General features: G+C 37.3%; 1 protein-coding gene across 1 annotated transcript in view; it reads right to left on the reverse strand.

Annotated features, from left to right (window-relative positions):
• Nucleotides 1–20,158, reverse strand: part of SLC16A10 (solute carrier family 16 member 10) — a 76,511-nt gene that overhangs the window by 992 nt on the left and 55,361 nt on the right. Inside the window, 3 exon segments of the mRNA XM_086608106.1 lie at nucleotides 655–883; nucleotides 3,610–3,690; nucleotides 3,692–3,754. Coding sequence (XP_086464232.1) covers nucleotides 655–883; nucleotides 3,610–3,690; nucleotides 3,692–3,754 — 373 coding nt within the window.

Genomic DNA, 20,158 nt, shown 5'->3' on the forward strand with positions numbered 1-20,158 from the left:
TAGCTTTAGAATTTTGTTCTTTATAATGCTGCGTAATTCAGTTAAGCCTTACTAAGTATCTTCCAGTAGCACTCACAAGACCTTAGGGTAAATTATGATTGAAAATAATCAGTGGCAAGGATTATAGCTCAAGCTATTTACACCTCCCAAAGAACTTCCAGTTTTCATCTTCAGAACCTGTACTTTGTCAAACAGTTTCCCATTAAAGAACAAAAAAAGCCAGTGTTCCTGCTTATAAGAAGTAATTAAAGTGAGTGGAGCTTTTATCCTCACAATTGTTTTCGCATGAGCAAATTTGAGTCCAATTAATTTTCAGTTTCTAATTTGGAGTCCTTCTGTAACACAATCAACATATAGGCTGTCACCTCAACAGCATGGAAAATGTCAGCTCCTCAATCTGACTAGAAACCTATCTTTCTTTTGAGGAACGTTTTACATCTGCATAAATTAATAAAAAAGATTGAAGGAAACTTTAAAAGTACAGCAAATTAATAACCCATGGGCAGCAGTTAAACTCACCATATATTCTGGAGCACGTACAGAGAAAACCCCCAATGTACGTGCACTGCATATGATCTAGGAACAGAGAACATGGCAGAAAAGTCATGCAACCCTAGAAACACATTTACAGCTACAGACCATACCTATACTTACCTGCAATGGGTGGACCAACTGTCATAGGTATTGACATGAGTCCTAGTAGAAATCCTATGGCCTGGGAGACATCCCGAGCCCCAACAAGCTCGAAGGCAATAGGAGCCATAATGCAAATGAAGCATCCATCAAACAGGCCCATGAAGAGACAGACAGCGATGAGAGCTCCAAAGACATGGCACAGTGGAATCATCATAGACATCAGGCCAATAAAGAAAAATGAGGCCACCTAAACATGATCAAGGGAAAAAAATAAAAACATATTGCATCAAATCAGCAATGATAAAGGGAGCAGATAAGCTTTCTTGCATTTGTAGTGAATTAAATTGTCTGTCTCTATTTTAAAATAAATATAAGCAATCTTCTCATTACTGCCATCAGAAGTTACATACCAAGATAAAATAAACACGTGTAACAGTCACAACATGCAATCAAAGAAATTCCACTACTCATTTCCCAAGTTTTCAAAATACATTTGTAATCAACTATCCTGCAGTTATTACATAAGGTCATTTCTCATACACCAACATTTTTTCTGAAGCTACTCTCTGCTCTTTTCACAAATGAAAACCATGAAAATATCAAAGTTTAATATAGCTAAACCACTATAATTAGATGCCTCGCTGTTGCAATTTAAGTAAAAAAATCAGTATTGTGAGTGATTACTTCAGGGTGCTTATGTTCAGAGGTAGTATTTGAAAGTCTCATTTAAATTTTTCCACATAAAGGTGTCTTGCTGTATTCCTGTAGCCACACATACTTACAAAGATTTTATATTATAATCTTAGATTATTATTTGTTTGTTGTAAATTAAAGGAATAAAAACCTCTCTCTTTCAGCAAAATGAAACAGAATTTAAAAGAACATAAAAATGTAAAAATTTTGCTTATGCACCATCCATATGTCAGCATAGGAAACCAATGTCCCACCAAACTGCACAAACATATTTTCCAAACAAGACATATGCATTGTCATGATTAAAGAACAAGGTCATTTAAGAACTACTAGAAGTCACAATTTTTTGATGGATAAGTGACATCAAATAAATTACTTCATTATGAAAACTCTTTAAGCAGACACCTAGATGAAACTTAATTTTCAAGACAGCATAACAATTCTTTTAGATAATGTACTTTATTTAGCATACTAAATAAAAACTTGTGAAGCATCTAAAACATGATATAGAAATAGAAGCACTGAAGAGTTGGACTTCTTCTAAGAAATTAAGGATGGTGCTGAAGAAATTCTGAGTTCTGTGTATTCTGATAGAGCAGATACAAATATTATTTGATATGAGTTTATATCCAAGTAGTAATGTGGTTATCTGTAGACAAACTCTAAAGAATATATTGTTGGCCAGATTCTTTGTATTATCATATTATGGTAAAAGCAGCACTAAAACCAGAATCACTAAACTTCATATCCAGAAGAGACAGAACACATCATTTTGTTACTTAAAATAGAAGTTTTAAAGCAACATCCAGCAAAACAGGTCCGTAAGAAAGAATACAGAAACAAAGATGAAGGTTGAAGTTGCTGAGTAGAACTCTTGTAAGTCTTTCAATTATGAGACAGTAAAGTTCTAAGAGGAAAGCAGTTTCATTTGCATCAGTCAAAATTAATTCTTAAATAATTTTTGCGTGAGATAGGACAATATCAACTGTTGGACAATCCAGAATAACACTTGAGGTGAATACTCACTTTCCCTCAAAAATGCTGATTTGAAACAGGCAGGAGAGCTGAAGATGCTGGGGCATGGCTTAGCAAAAGTTAATGTGTTTTTCCTGCTTAAAAATCGATGAAACCGACAGTACTTATAAGTATCCTAGTTTATGCCTATGTTTAAAATGCCATAGTTTTCACTTCTAGCTATTCAAGGAAAAATAATAAAGCTTGTCATTTTACTGCAAGTTTGGTATTTCTGCGTTGTAAATTAAATAAAATCTCAACACTGCCATTTCACTTTTTAATTAAATTATTAAATATTGATGTTTATTGACAATAATATTGACATTTCCTGAATACCTAACAATAGGTATTAAATCAATGCAAATGAATAAGATACAGTCCTAGTCTCTATCATCAGAGAATCTAAATTTATGTAACTATGGCAACAAATACTCCATTTTCAGAAAGGGTTTTTTTTCCTGAAGAATTTTTGTTTCCAATAATGTAGTACAGATAATAGTCATTAGATGTCTCCCTTGTTCATTTTAAAACGACAAAAAAACCCACAAGAACACCCGGTGGTTGATAACATGTCATTTATTAACCAAAGCTTTTCCAAAAGTCTACAGTAAACACTGTTAATTTCTCAAAAAAAAAAAAAAATAGTGTTTATCAGTGTGGAGGGAAAAAAACATATCTTGTCCTTCATCCTCAAGCTTCAGCATTTCTGGAAGCTGTGACTTTTTCTCCAAGTAACCCCCTTCATTCCACAAAATCCCCTCAACTAAGCACATCCTCTATTCCCATGGCTTCAGTGTGCACTATGCACAGAACATACTTGACATCTAATTATCACCTATCAAAGAACAAAAAGAGATCTAAAATCCTTAACAGAGGAACATCAGGGGGAAAAAAAAAAATCTTTCTGCAACTATTATGAAATCATAGAATAAAACACGGAAAGTAGAGCCCAAAGAAACCCCAAAGGTTTTCTCACTTACATGCTAATGATTAATTAAATTTCTTTAATTCCCAGCTGAAAACAGTCAGCAGATAGGAAACATTTTTTCTTAGCATTAAAAAGAGAGAAAAAAAAAACAGAGATGCATGAACTGAACTTTGCACCAGTCTCCTAGTATCAGAAACTGTACATTGACTTTGCTAGAGTTTTGAAATTTCTCAAATTTGAATCTCCAGTCACTTAATTCTGCTTACTTAATAGGACCTGCAGCCAAAGTCCTTCAGAATACCGTTTGCGTATTCCTTCAGAACGGTGTGAAGACATACCTGTAAATAAACTTTCTTTGTACCAGGAATATAATCTGCAACTCTGCCGAAGATCAATCTGCCAACTCCTGAAGTAATGCCCCAGACACAGCAGAAGCACTTCTTCTGGTACGCTGTCACCAAATCTGTCTTTTACATGCTTCATCTGTTTAAAAAAAGGGGTTGAGAAAATAAATTGGCTTTAGAATTAAAAGGAAGATAAACCTTAGAATACCTGAGTTAAATAGAAGTCATCTGTGAATCTCAGACTTACAAATATGGCTACAAGGGATCAACTAACTTACCCTGCTTTTACAGATTTTAGAATAAATTCTGCACTGGCTTACCAGTATTAAATGCAATACAATAAAAACAATATGAAAACATGTTGCTGCTTTATTCACAATTAAGGAAATTAATTCAAGGAAACAACAAGGAAGGCTTCATCTAATTCCAAGAAAAGCGAGGAGAACCCAGAAATGCTCTCCCCAATCACGTTCAATTTACTTGTTATAGATCTAACATAACAAGTGATCCACAAAGGCTGTCTAGACCTGGTTGCTTCACTGCCCGGGGTACGCTCGCAGGGCTGAAGGTACGGAGGATTAATGAGCATCACCTCAGCACTGTTCCGTGCATTACGACAGCGATACACACTTCCAAACTTATAAGGTGGCTCAGGACAGGAGCAAGAAGCTGAGGGGCAGAGAGCTGGAGGGCACACAGTGCAAGTAGGAGGGGCCCCTCCAGACTGCCTTATCCTGACATCCACGATCACGGTGACATCCAGGGGCAAGGAGGAAGAGGAGCAGGAACCACCTGCAGTGTCAAACACCAGCAAACACTTCCAGGAGAGGGTGCAGCTACAGCAGCAAGGAATAGAGCAGAATAGAAGAATGATTTATCAGCCACTTCAACCTAAAGAACTAAAGCAACCTAAGAGACAGTCCTGACAGGAGACCATCAACTAGAATGTGATGAACTACCAGGGTCAGTAATTCTAACCTTGCAAGTAATTTCATAGGTTTCATAGATTTCTAGGTTGGAAAAGACCTTAGAGATCATCCAGTCCAACCATCCCTAATCCCCATTAAACCATATTCTCAAGTAGATCATCCACCCTATTCTTAAACACATCCAGGGATGGGGACTCAACCACCTCCCTGGGCAGCCTATTCCAGTGGCTGACAACCCTTTCAGAGAAGAAAGACTTCCTAACATCCAACCTGAATCTGCCCTGACTAAGCTTATACCCATTTCCTCTTGTTCTATCACCCATCACTAACGTAAAGAGCCCTTCCCCCACCTCCCCACCATCTTTTCTCAAGTATTTATAGGCCGTAATCAGGTCTCCCCTCAGCCTCCTCTTCTCCAGGCTAAACAGCCCCAACTCCCTCAGCTGCTAATGTAAATAAATAAATAAATCACAAGATCAGCTTGATGGATTTGGAGGTGGTGGGTTTTTTTTACGTTCTTTCTGGTTCTACAGTGGTTTTTGTTTGGTTGTTGGTTTGTTGCTTTTGGTTTTGGGTTTTTTTTTTTTAAATCAACAACAAAGACTAGAAATTACCCATAAGAAAGATTTGTTTGCACAATCACTTTTTGAAACACACTTAGAAATACTAAATAAGCCAAAGTTAGCATTAGAAGATGCAGAAATCATTTGCATAGTCCTGCGATCTCTGTGCTCATAACTAGTTCCAAACAAAAAACTGTACGGACTGAGGTGTGAAGAAGCAAAACGGAAAAAACTCATTTTAAGTAAAGATGTAATAAAAATATTTGAGAGAGAAGGTGACCACGTACTGACAGACCTGGATAGCAAAAGCTGCATACCAATTTTTTTTTTATTAATTCCAATTATGTGATATCACTTCAAACTAGAGAATCCTTGTTTTCCTATCTATAAAATGGAAAAGTTCAGTTTTAGTAGATACTTCTAGAGCAAAATAGCCAAGATTCTTTCCTGGCCAGAGTGTTAATACACAAGCAAAGCCTTTTCCCCCCCTCCCCAACATAAACAGAATTTACTGAGTGACAGCGATTTTCTCAAGTCTAAAATCAGTTGGGTTTGTTTACATGTCACAAAAAGTCTATTAAATCTATTATTAATTTGTCCAGTATAATTGATTTTGTCAGAAAAGAAATAAAAAATAAGGGTTAGCGGTTTTGTTTTATTTTTGGAGAATAACTTCAATTAAAGACGGATGCTTGCTCTTTCTATTTTTGAGGGGGTTATTTTCTTTGCTTTTTCAGACACATTTGGGAACAGAAACTGATGAAATTTTTCTTCTGGAATGAAATTTAAACATAAAAGACAAGTTGTTCTATTTATTCCCTTTCTGTTAAAGGTAAGCAGAGGAAAAGCTGACAGTTTTCCCACTCCTACCTTCATGTGCCTGTCAACATCTGCTGGCCCAGCCAGTGAGAGAAGCCAAGGTGTTTTCTGCCATTCTTGTCACCTGTTCCACTTCCATGTTTCTGCAGCCTCTAGCTTGTTTAATTAAGGAGACCTGATTCATCCACTCCTCAGAGGCTTTTGAAGAGGTAAAATAAAGCTCTACATCCAGATAACTATTAACCCTGTATCTGCAACTGAGTAACAAGAGGAAATGGGTATAAGCTTAGTCAGGGGAGATTCAGGTTGGATGTTAGGAAGTATTTCTTCTCTGAAAGGGTTGTCAGCCACTGGAATAGGCTGCCCAGGGAGATGGTTGAGTCCCCATCCCTGGATGTGTTTAAGAATAGGGTGGATGATCTACTTAGGGATAAGGTTTAATGGGGATTAGGGACGGTTGGACTGGATGATCTCTAAGGTCTTTTCCAACCCAGAAATCTATGAAATCTATGAAATCTATGAAACTGGATTTCTCAAAGCAGCACTCTGAGGTTGAAACACTGTCCTCAGATAAATGAGGCAAAATATTTGATTCAATCAACTCAAGTAGGGAATTAACTGCTACTCATCTCAATCTTCAAATACGTAAGTAAGTATTTAGTTTTTTAGCTTTCACTCTTAAGCACACCATAACCTTAAAGGGAGCTTCCAACTAGATGTAAGGAGAAACTTTTTCCCCAGGAGGGCGGTAGGCAGTGGAGGAGGCTGCCCAGAGAGCTTGTTCAGTCTCCTTCCTTGGAGGTCTACCAGACTCAAGTGCACAAAGCCCTGAGCAACCTGGTCTGATCTCAGATCTGACCCTCTCATCCTTAACAGCATGTTCAATCTTCAGTGATACAGTCACTAAGTAAGCTGTAAGTAACAGCAGAATTATCAATTGAATATCTGAAAATACAGTGATTCAGGATTAATTCAGTACTGTAAGTGGACTTAGTATATCTCTAAGTATGGACTTAGAGACATTTCTATTAACTATAGGTTAAATATATTCATTTATTGATTATGAAGCAGCTCAAATGAGATTCAGATTTCCACAGATTTTTACAGTTGATAGAACACTCAATCTCATGATGGGCAATTACTTGTAAACTTTCTAAGGCAGCATCTCATGCATTAACACTTTTGTTATTGCAGAACTATACAGGCCGTAATTATGAGTCTTTAGGCATTATCTTCAGCAGTCAAATGGGGACTCAGGCACACAGCAGACACAAAGGCCAAAACATTTCCCTACAGGTTTGCATGTTTTCAGAAACCTAGCTTGCTCTTCACTCTTTGGAGCTGTGCGCATGCTGAATCGCAGGTCTGATTTTTCCAAACATGGAAAAGACCCGTAATTTTGCCTGAGCCAACCAGCACAAGATTTTCCAGACTAGCACGGCTTCTTTACTATTTTAAAATAAGTTAACTTTGTATAATCCAATTTTCCAAATCAAGACATAGACAGTGGACAATATAACTGAAGGCATCCCTGGCACCAGCATTTTACCTTATACTCTTGCTCTCTAATATCAGGGTAATGCATACAAACGCAGATCCTATTGTCAAAATTCTCATTACTGTTAGAGTGAGAATAGAAGAAAGATTAGCCGCTTAGTAGTGGCTGGAGTGCTTTCAGATATACTGTCTTGAAACCTTGAGATATAACCTCTCTCCACCCACTCAAGACCCAGATTTTGCCAAGAAGAATTCAATGCCCACACATTTCAGCTATATTCATGCAATGAATCAAAGATAGAGCAACCTGAGCATAGCTCTAGTTTCTTTTTCCAAACACAAAGAACCTGAATCTGAAAGAAGAAGTAATGAACTAGTAAGAAACAATTCTTTCTCTGTCAACTGCTTTCCTCCTGTGTATATTCCATTTTGGGAATTCCTAATCAAGTGAAGCTTTAGTAGGCTAAATGCAATGCAGTCTTCCTCAGCAAAAGAGATGGCCAACAGCAATATATAACCTAGAATATCTGAGCACATAAACCCCAGCATTTTCTTCCAGTCCTGATGGGCTCATAGTATGGAATCTGCCCTGAGGTATAACAGATCTGTAATATCTAGAACTGCTTTAATAACACTGTTTTTTCAGTACTATCTGGCCTTCTTAGTCATGCAACAATTTTAAATCCAGACACTCAAAAATAATTCTAGACTTGTATAATGTATGAGACTCAGCCATCAATCTATTGATTTGATTATTACACTGCGGCGTCAAAAAAACATTCAGTATTATTAGAAGACACAATGGCCTTGTCATTCCATCACTCGGATACTTATTTTTTTCCAAGCTGGATGTGCAAGAAAGGCAAGAGACAAAAATAAACTAAGTTCATGTCCAAGGAAAGATATTAGCAACTGACAAGACACAAACTCAGTGGGTGTATGTAGAAAAATTATACTGGTGCACATCTTCAAGACTACAATTAGACTTTTCAAAATTTCAGAAAACAAAAAGCTTAAGTTTGTCTCACACACATCTCTGAGAAAAGAGCAGCCTTACTGACAATGTACAGATCTTTCTGTACTGTTAGTGCCATCACACAGCAGCCTTCTTTCAATGAAGAAGTCAACTACATGCCTGAACAAGCTAACTCTTTCAAAGGCCTAAAGAAAAGTATTAACTGTTGCCTTGATAAAGACATGTGAAAAACGTCACAGTGAACTGTCCTGGAAGACTGAAAGTTTTCAGGATGTTCTGAAAAAAACGAAGATAAAGAACTCTAGACAAGTCACTCTTTATTCTCTAACACAAGGACTCACCAAGCAAATGGGGGGTGAGGACGAGCAGGGCAGAAATCACAGAAAGAAACTTGGTTGCCAGAGAACAGTATGACACTAGATACAGGGAAGATAATTTAATGCAAACACATTTCTGGTCCCAACTCCAAAGAAACTTTTACTGATGAGCCAAAAACTAGCAAATGGACAAGTAATTCCTGACTCCTGAGCATCTACTGAAACAATGATGTTCATATTAAGAGACATGAATGCAGATCTATTTTTAAGGGAGTGCCATCATCCTGAGATGGATACAGTAGTATTTTTTAGAAAGTGTCTTCACGTGACAAAAATATGCATATATACATCTTCAAGATAGTTCCTGTTTTCATACTTGCCACAACAGTGATACTTCCTCTTTCTATCTCTGGTCACTTTAATCTACATCAATGAACAAGAAGAAAATTAAAGGAAAAAGGTGATTATTACACGGCAATCAGGAAACTTTCTATTATTTCACTAAGTAAAGCAGATTAAACAGAATAATTCATACATCATGAAGATTCAGAACAAGTATAATCTGAATTTAAGTAAAATTGAACATAACAGTTAACAGGTTAACTGTTAAGCCTATTTAACAAAAAAGTTAAGAATTCAAATTAGGTTAAGAAAAAAAATCAGGTTGACAATTACATAGTTAAAATAGTCTGTTTTTCCTCAAAAAATAGCTAGTCCTGAAGAAATTTGCCCTAAAAAATAATTAAAAAAAAAATCTCAGAGCTGTTAGTGTTGTCTTTAAGAGCATGTGGAAGATGAGTATGATCCCAGAGATCAAAACAGGCAAATGATAGCATAAAATTTAAATTGGAGAAACCAAGACAATGGTTGTTAACCAACAAACAGTTTTTCTACTTAAAGTATCAAATAATCATTTATAAAGCCATTAAACCAGTTCTCAGGTCTTGAGAGAGTGAATGTCAATTGGTGGGTGTGAAAAATATCCAGAGAATAGTGAAAGCATGCTGGGGACTGAGAAAAGCCTGAAGCACGGGGGACAACTCCTACACTGCAACACACGACAGTAACTTCTACTCTTTCCCTCTTCCACTGTACTTGATCTCTCAGGATATTTTCAAGTCCTGTCTTCCACTAGCAGCTCCTGGAGGTGTCTCCCATTGGAACCACAAAAGACAGCATAAAGAGGTGGGCACAAGGATACTGGTGGACTGGTGTGACTCGGAGGACAGCAGCAAGACAGGTAAGACACACATGTATCTGGGAAAGCTCACGGTGACTGAGAACAAGGATGAGGAAAAAAGGCAGGGATATGCAAGAATTGAAGCATTACATACACATGGGGACAGAGTTAAATTGTCAAATAACTTATCCTTTTTAAGCATTTTTTAAATTCTTAGTTGTGACTACAATCCACAACTTGCAGTCATAGCTCTATCTGTTCCTCTTGGCCCTAAAGCAGGGTTCCTGGGCCTATCTTACTCAAAACTCAACCAGCCACTATGTCCAAACTCAGCGATTATCAGCAAGTCCTAGAGAGTTACAGGTCAATCATATCAACTTGAATTTCCAGAACAACAGAAGAAAAGGCAACAAAACCAGAACTATTCATAAACATATAAAAAGTAACATGGTAAGCTAAATATCAGCATAGATTTGTGAAAAAACAAACAACCCTAATTTCTCTGTTACGTGGTAGGTAGCAAACCTTGACACAGGGAAGGACAGATGTAACAAATCTTGACCTTGGCCAGCGTTTTGAAATTTTCTCAAACGTAACAATTCTTATGAGCCAGTTTGGAATACATGACTTAAATGGAACAAGTGTAAAGATGGATGTCCAAATGTTTGGAAATGCTATTTTTAGAGAGTATTTCATTAGTGATTCACTGCAAAATTGAAAAAATTGCTAAAGGTGGCTTCATAAAGATCTACCCAACTCTACCACTATTTAACATTTTCATTAATGATATGGACAGTGAAATAGAGACTATATTTATTAAATTTCAAATTACATCAAATTATTAGTATTGCAGGCACTGTAAAAAAAAAAAAAATTCAAAATGATCTTGCCAATTTGGCATCTCAGTCAATAGTATGAAATAAATATGATTAATTCCCATAAGAACATTATGAGGTAAATAATATTCAAAAAACACTACATAAGGTAAAAAACAGATGCATGAATACAAGGTAGAAGAATCATCTGGCAACAGCTCTTGAGAAAGGGAACTGAAGATTTAGCAGATTAAACTTCAGCATGCTCTAATAACATCATCATATTGCAAAAGTAATAGAATATATCAATTTATGACACGATGTGACCTTCACATACTGCTCAGTACCAGTAAGGCCTCAGACGAAACATTATGTCCTAGTTTGGACATTACTCATTAAAGACATGGATCATGTATACAGAATGCAAACAAAAGATCTGGTAATAACAGAAATTTGATAAGCATGACTTATGAAAAAAAGATTTTTAAAAGAGAAATATTTTAAAGGTCCTTTACCAAAGTCTCTAATTAAGAAACTGTGTAAGTTGGACAACTACTGGGATCATAGAATGTTTTGAGTTGGAAAAGACCTTAAATATCGTGTAGTTCCATCCCCCCTGCCATGGGCAGGGACACCTTCCACTAGATCATGCTGCTCAAAGCCCCATCTAACCTGGCCTTGAACACTTCCAGGGATGGGGCATCTACAACTTCTCTGGGCAACCTGTTCCAGTGCCTCACCACCCTCAGAGCGAAGAAATTCTACCTTAGATCTAGTCAAGATCTACCCTCTTTCAGTTTAAAGGCATTGCCCCTTGTCCTATCACTATATACCCTTGTAAAAAGTCCCTCTCCAGCTTTCCTGTAGGCTCCCTTTAAGTACTGGAAAGCTGCTATAAGATCACCCCGGAGCCTTCTCTTCTCCAGGCTGAACAATCCCAACTTTCTCAGCTTGTCTACATAGCAGAGGTGCTCCAGGCCTCGCATCATCTTCGTGGCCCTCCTCTGGACCCACTCCAACAGCTCCATGTCCTTCTTATGCTGGGGACCTCAGAGCTGAACACAGTACTGCAGGTGGGGTCTCACGAGAGCAGAGTAGAGGGGCAGAATCACCTCCCTTGACCTGCTGGCCGTACTTCTGATGCAGCCCAGAATGCAGTTGGCTTTCTGGGCTGCAAGTACACATATCTCCAGTCTTCTGTGATTCATTAAGTGATTTGATGGATCTCTTAGTATAGTCACAAATACATACTCATTGAGTGTTGTAACTTGCTTTTTTTTTTTAAGTTCTAGCTTGGTAAAACTCTGCTGCACATTTGATTAGAAGTAACCAACCTTATGACTGAAGGAAGCAATTTCCTGACATCACCACTTAAATTTTAGAAACGTAATGTAAGTAATTCTTTTCGAATCATTGTGGCATTTACTAATGTGATAAAGTGTTATCAAGGTTATAACTTATGTAGTTAAAACTGAGTGTATTATATGCTATGCTATGATTAAGAATTATGGAGACAATGGATTAAGATATCCTGTACAAATACCCAAAGCAACAAGAAAATACTTTGCTAACCACTGATGATTAACGTTGTATGCACTGGACTTATTAAAAAAAAAACACTTTAGGTAATTGCTGTAAACACAATTTAAGATGGATTCTCAAAACGACTAATAAAAGCGAAGCAACTAAAACCTAATATAGCCAAGTTCATCCACTTTACAGTATTAAATTGAAAGCTTATAATATTGATTAATTTTATTTAGCATGCTTAAGTAAAATTTTAATGCAAGTCTGCTGCTACATATCCAGTTTAGTCTTCCTTTTGAAAAAGAGAAATTCATCTATTGTACTGTTCTGTCTAAGGATGATAATGGCTTGGCCTTGACTTCCAACAAATAAGGTCAAACTTCATTAGTCTAGCTTAAAAATAAAAATAATAAAGAATACTGAGAAGAATATAACAGCATATGCTATTTGTCCAGAAATAAGTGCAAAGATAGTTTAAAAAAATCACTTTTGTTAGCATAAGATCTGTAAGTAGTTATGGTTACTTCCGTTAAATACCTAATTTCCTTCCTTATTTTTGCCTAAATTAGACATTGCTGCAAATATTACGTAAAATTTGTAGAAAGCATATATTTAGCTTCTGACAATTCAGTTCAGCAAAGCTGAAGGTAAGCTTAACAGCTGACTTACGGGAGGACAAGTAGGACTAACTGTGTATTAACCAATTAAATGAAGTAGTAAGTGGAAAAAGGGAACTGCCAACACCATTATAATACAACAAGCAAGACCTGTGTTAGAATATTTGTGTTAGCTACAGCATTTACATGTCACAAAAGGATGTCTTCTCACTGCCTAACTTAAGATATCTGCCTTAGCCACCTAGTCTTCCTAACGGATACAATACAAAACAACAACACATTCCTTGAGGGGCAGTTCAGAAGCCTGACTCTTGATACTCCAAATCAATCTCTGGAGAAGTTTCTTATTCTTTGGACCACAAGGACTTAGTCAAACTAAAGGCCTTCAAAGTCAAGTGAGGTGAGTACCCCTCAGCTTGAAAAAAACATTTTGAAAGACAGCCATGACACTGATTCAAGGTCTCTGGAATCAGCCACACCAGAAAACTTATCAGGTGAGAGCTCACTGTTCTGTAACTGCTCAGACCAGAAGATGACAAAAGCAAGAAAAACCTGGAAGCTAAACTAAGATCAGAACGAAAATAGGTGCTTATTTGCATCAGTGAAAGTAATTAGCTGGGAACAAAAAGCTTTACAAAAGACCGTTCCCATTTACAAAATAATGCTGTTACCTCAAGTAAATTTTTCAACTCCAGTAGAATTAGCAGTAAGATTACAGGACAAGATTGTATGACTCATTTGTCTGAAAAGAACACAGCTTATTACAGTAGCCTCTTCTAAAATTTACAAAGATTGTATTTCTTACCTATCTTGAAGAACAACACATTAAGCAACTAAGTTGGAGTTAACTGGTTAGTAAATAGGGATTCATCCATGTTATATTCATGTTACAACACTACTGTCATCTAAGAGAGGTTGACTTCCTTACTCCACAACAGAATTTGTACTACTTCTATCAAATCACTCAGGATTAAACTCCTTAAGCCACAGGACTTAGGTGAGCAAAATCAAAATAGATTCTCAAACGTTTAATTCAGCTATCACACTATTCTGAGGGCATCCGTAACACTTCAATATTAGATATCTACTTGTGGACATGGTCATAATGACCTCAGCTTTCATGGAGCTAGGTGAAGAGCCTGTCTCACTCTACTGGGCAACGCAGAAGAAAGCTCTCATAAGAGTCTCAATTTTAGATGGAAGTCCCAAATACACTGCCAAATATCTACCAGATCAGGGCTCAGAAATTGAACCAAGTAGTCATATTTTAATTTAAAACACAAAAAAAAAAAGAGATTATAATGATAGTCTGTCCTCCTCATACAGAGATATAGCCTTTACTCAGGATACAGACATTCATGTTCAGTTTTCTTTCCTGCCCAGAGAAATCCAAAAACACCTCTCTCTTCGTAGGAAATATTCCACTCAGTAGTAATGACAAATTTTAACTCAATCATCAGAAGAGAACCTGAAAAATGGCTTACAGCTTGACAATTACTGGCAATAAATGGAAAGAGCTAGGTTCCAGGATTTCCTCAAAGGAAAATTCACAATAAATAGAAAGAAATTCACAAGTCTGAAAAGAATTTAAAAAACATAGGGAGTTTCTGTGCAGCTCTTCCTAGAGCAGAAACTGGACACAAAAACTGCTCTGCATGTGAATAAAGGTTCTTCACTTCATTTTGGTGATTAGTTTTCTTTACACTGTATGAGGATAGCAGGAAAAGATATCAGCTGCAATCAGAAGATTCTGGGCACTTGTGGAACTTGAAGAGTTTAGTTCAGGTCAAGATGCTTCAAGCATCCAAAGACAAAAGGCTGAGTTTACCATTAAATAGCATTTTCAAAAAGGGAGAATACACTTTACAATTTAATTTGACTTTGAACTATATGCTCTGTTTACTATCAGAATAGCTTGCATTATGCAAGAGTACATTAACCAGCCTGCTCTTAGAGAGTGATACAAAGGAAAATCATAATGTAACTCAGACCTTTCAATCTGCTAGCACTGCACAGACCCGAGGAAGACTGCTTTGCTCTTATCCTTCAACGTTATCTTATGGTTTCTACCTGAGCATACCTGCTACCTAAAATATTTTTATGTAAACTCATTTACTTCTAAAAAAAAAAAAAAAAAAAAAAAAAAAAACCAAAAACAGAAAACATTTGGTTTATTCTTTTCAGTTTCTATTCTTTCCGTACTTCTGATTTTTATTTTTCTCCAATATTTATTTGGAAAACAGTTTAAATATGCTTTCATAACAATTACAAGTATAAAGTAGGAAATAATTTGTTTCTTTTTCCACCACCCCCCCAATGTCAAAAGTGGACAATCTATCCAAGAATAAGTAGTGCCAGATCAACACTGAGGGAATACTGGGAAAGAAAATGGGTGCACAGGATAATTACAGAAGCGGATAAAGGGGGAAAATTTCACTAACCTGGGCAGTCAAACTGCAGCAGATGTTGAGATCTGAAGGGAGATAATGCAAAGATAGAAAAGCAAGTAAAGCATGGGGAGCCACTGAAGATTTGGGGTCTCAGAGACATCTGCCTAATAATTACATTGGACCTTCAAGAAACCAGTGCCTTGTTAGTAGTCCATTGGAGACAGAAATATGGCAGATTAAGCAGATGAGGAAGGTAATAGGGCTAAAATTTGACAGCTACACCTACAGTTTTAACTGGTTTAGATTAGGTACAGTATAGAGAAATATGTGTTTGACACACAGTTATCTGTTAGTACTGGATATAATTTAAAAGACACTATCCTATAATTACAAAACAGACTAACAGCAGATTCTGGAAAAAGATGTGGTAGACTTCAGACAAATGACTGATGTAGGAGATCTAAAGAAATGAACAGGTTTCCTTGAACAGCAGCCTATAAAAGCAAGTGAATGTAGTGATGGAGGTTTATTTTTGTTCCAGTTTGAGTAAAAAATCCAGACATACCAATTAGATATTAAACATTATTTTACACATTTTAAAAGTAACAAGTTTATAACATAACACAAGTGGTTCACAAAACAGAGACAGTACTTACCTTACAAAAACTTAATTTCTTCAAGATGTGCTATGTGCATGCACTTTACTACGGATACTCATGTGTTTTCTATGTTTAAATTTAGAGATTTTTGGTTACTAGAGTCCATACAGTATACATCACACTTTTCATCATGCTTTGCACTCAGACATAAAGGACACCATTTATATCTGTGCTTCTGTGTCTCCACTGTGGAATCCAGGGGCATAGGACTTAAAGGAAGGAGGGAGGTGCAGGATTAGGACTGTGCAGACAGAATGCGCACTATGAAGAGCTTCTCTTATTGCAAGGTATAGAACTCCTTTCTACTGTGGCTCCTTGAGCAGATGCATGTCCACTGCAGAGAACACAAAGCAACCGCCACCATCTGTGTGGAAATGACCACTATCACAAGGACAGAAACTGAAATATTGGTTTCTCAAATGAGAAGTCAATCTAGAGATGTCACACCTGACAACATTTAGGGACATAACATCAGTAGAGGAGCCTTGAAGAGCTACAAAAATATTTGTAAGCAATGTTATAGATGATGACTAGGGTCTTCCGGGGCAGAACATCGACTACTGCAGTGAGATTCAAACTGACTATTCTATAGCTTGTCCAGATATGGCAGTTCAGATCTGCTTGGAGAATCTTGGGCAGTTACTACACTCTTCATGTTTTCCAGTACAATTCTTCTTAACAACCCAAAGCTTTTGCTTGGGCAAGGTGCAGTTTAGAAGTGGAAAATGGCTATTTTTCTGAATGGGCAGAATAGAAAGTCCGTTTGTCCTGAATAAATAAGGCCTTTCTGAAACTGAGTATAGGAAGGGAATACAGTTTTCAAAGTACATAGCAAGAATTTCAAATAAGTTTCTAGACAAACTGTGGGTACAGAGGATCTCATGAGAGCTTGGCTCTTCATTTATCCGAGTTGATTGCACAGGAAGACAGTTTTTATTGGCACATGTTCTAGGGGAGGAAGGTTCAAACATTGAATTTGCACAGCAGAATCTGGTCTCTTGTTAACAAAAAACAAGGCACATCACTGATACAGAGAGAAATTTGTAGAGACAAGTCAAAATAGCTGGCTGGTAAAGCACAGAGCTGAAGGGCAAATCATCTTTCTTCAATTTAAGAAGGCAGCCCAAGGTGACAAAACAGTTACAGAACAGTTAAATCACATGAAGGCAAGGATCTTACTACAGAGGGGAAAGGGTGGGGGGAATCAAATCTGGCAACAAAAGTCTACATCATATCAGCGAGTCCTCTTGTTCACTATGTTGTTTCTAAAGCGAAAAATGAATGCTTCTTAGATAAAGAACAGGAACAAAACGGACAATCCAGCAAGAGATAGGAAGTATAGACCAGTAGATAGCACTATCTTTTGTCTGAGGACAGACTATGCAGACATAGCACCAGGCCTCACAACTTCAAAGTAACAAATACAGAAGATCTGGAGACAGACTAAGCCACACAGAGGACAGACTAATATTTATCTGAGCTGACCAATTTTGTGATGCAGCCTAGAAGATGAGTTTGCTTATATGCCTTAAAAAGTTATTATGACTAGCAGTGTACTTTGCAGATATTCCAACCATCTCCATGGCCCTTCCAGAAACAACGTGTGTCTTGTTACGATGGTGAAGATTTTGAATGCAGTTTTGCTTCCATCTGAGAAGCAGACTGCCTAGACCATACAGCCTTTAAGTGCTCATCATCTGTTCTGATGAGATATATCTGAAATACATTGCTTTAAGACTTCCCCTGTACAGCAGAAGATCCATGACCTTTCTCTCTGATAACAGAAGAATACAATTGCAGTATTGCACATAGCTATCTTTCTTCTCTAGACAATCTCTGGGCTTAGATTCATGATTTCTGAAAGACAATTTACATTTTGAAGGCACTGTATCTGTCACTAAAACCAGTGAGCTTCCCTCAGTGAGCTAGTTGCCCTGGATGTCAAGAGGAGGTCCCTCAGAGACACTTGCTAAACTCTTCTAGAATTTCAAGAGGGCAGAAGCATATATATAAAAAATACCTGCCTGTGGAACAGGCCAACCTTCAACAGTCCCTATGTGATCACAGATGTAGCCTGGCATATGGCACAAAGTACATTCACTATTGTGTTTTTATCTGCAAGCCTGAACAGGGTCTAGAACTTACAGTAAGAGAGGCACACCCTTGCAAATGTGGAAACCAAAAGACGCCAACATAACCTTCATTATGCCAAGGGAAAAGGTTTGACTTCCAAGGGTTTAAAAACCCTATTGACCTCTTTGATCAGGTCTCTAAATATTTTACCACTAAATATTTTCTAGGAGAAGATCTGTCTCTATTAGCCAGCTACCTCAAAGACCTGGGTTAAACCTCAAAGCTGTCAATAATTCAAATGACAAGGGCTCTGGTATTGTCAACAGTTTTGACCTAACACAAGCTAAGGAACATCACACGTGTGGTAATGTAATGGAAATGTTGAATTCTGAAAGTTAAGACATAAGAACCTGCCTCTCCATCACATTAACTTCAGTTTGAAGACAAACAGGTTTCTCCAAACCTATTCTTTTTGCAGATGAAAGTGAGTAATTTTCTGTTTCCCAGGAAACTTCTTATTGCAAGGGATATCATTGGAAGGACAGCTGAAAGAGCGTGGGAGGTAATGAACAGGAAATAAACAGAACTGGAAGGATTATCCAGATGAAAGAGAGCCCGGGATGACTGGGTATGCTGGGTGATATTGACTCAAATGCTCAAAATGGGCTAAGTGGTCTCCAAAGGATAACACAGCAAGGCACTCAATTTGTCACAGCTGTTTGTGGACTGAGCAGAGCAGGGAATTACTGGCCTGGTAAGAATGCTTGTCATCACTGGCACTTCTTCCCAGCCATTCCTAAGGTCTATAAAAAGAGAAGGCAGCTAAACTGATTAGCTTCATGCAACATACAATACTGCAGGAAGCAAAGAATCTCCTCTGAATGCTTCCAACATAGTATATTTCTGGTTTTCATTCAGCAAAGCAGAGCACTATAGAGGACATACTACAGTGTGGTTTTATTTCCCAGTTAAAGAGCTATGCAGTGTCCACTGCTGGCAGCTGGGCTTGTTTAGAGGCTAAACCTTCACTTACTGTTAGGAAGTTTCCCCAAGAATCTGAGAAGGTAGTTTACCAGGGGAACCAGTGAATCTCCTATTTTTAAATAGGATGCCAGCAAAGCCCAAGTCCTGGGGCTGCTGTACCTTTTGGAATACCTTTTAGCTGGCCAGCTGCTTGGAAGCCTCTTGACTTTTCATTGTGAGATGCATTTTCTTTTCCAATACAGCTGATGAAAATCTTGGAGCGGAGTCCGAGGTGATGCTTTGTTTCTCAGTGGCCATTTCTAGAATATGAGGCAGTATCTACCTATTTTTTTCTAAACATTAAGTCTGCAGTCTCACTTCTCTGTTCCTTGGCAGTCCAGCTGAACCTATTCCTGGCACATGTAGATTCAGAGAAGCAATGAGACACTGAATCTTCAGTATCTATCTATCAAGGAGAATAAATGCAGTATTTCAATCTGTCTCCAAAACAGATTCTCCCAAGGAAGTTGTTAGAAAATGTGGCCAGACACACACCATTTTTTCATATTTTAAACATGAAGAACACAGACACTGAACACATGCACTCCACATAGCTACTGCTAACCAAAAATCTCCGTATATTCAAGTATGTACCCATCATGGAATATAAACATGCATAAGTATCAAAATAAGTCAGATTTACACAGTAAATTAGGAAATAGGCAAAGCAGGGCAAGAAATATTGAAATCTATTTTTCCTAAGCTATTCTGAAGTTTTAAGAGTACAATCAGTGTTATGGTAACTTTCACATCGCTTATCAATTAATGAGTAGCTTTGTATACAAGCCTATAATGATATTTAAGCAACAAGTCTAATTTTCAAATAGATCTAGCCATTTTTTAAGAGTACATATTTTCTTTACGAAAAAAATTAGACTTAGAAAGGTAAACTTTATCAATACACAGTTTTATTGCATTCTCTACCATCTAGTCCCTTTTTTAAAAAGCAAAACATGCAATAAATATTTGCATTGTTTTCTTCAACTATTCAGTTGTTCAATTCAGTTTTTCATCCTGCAAAGTGTCAAACACTATAAATAACACAGGGCCTATCATTGGCGAGAGGCATTTAGTAAAAGTATGTGCTAAACCAAACTATGTCCCAAGACAAATTACTGTGGAACCTTAGTAGTGACCTGAGTCGCTGCTTCAAAAAGA

Source organism: Tauraco erythrolophus, chromosome 2 (assembly GCF_009769465.1).
Source record: "Tauraco erythrolophus isolate bTauEry1 chromosome 2, bTauEry1.pri, whole genome shotgun sequence".
Taxonomy (NCBI): domain Eukaryota; kingdom Metazoa; phylum Chordata; class Aves; order Musophagiformes; family Musophagidae; genus Tauraco; species Tauraco erythrolophus.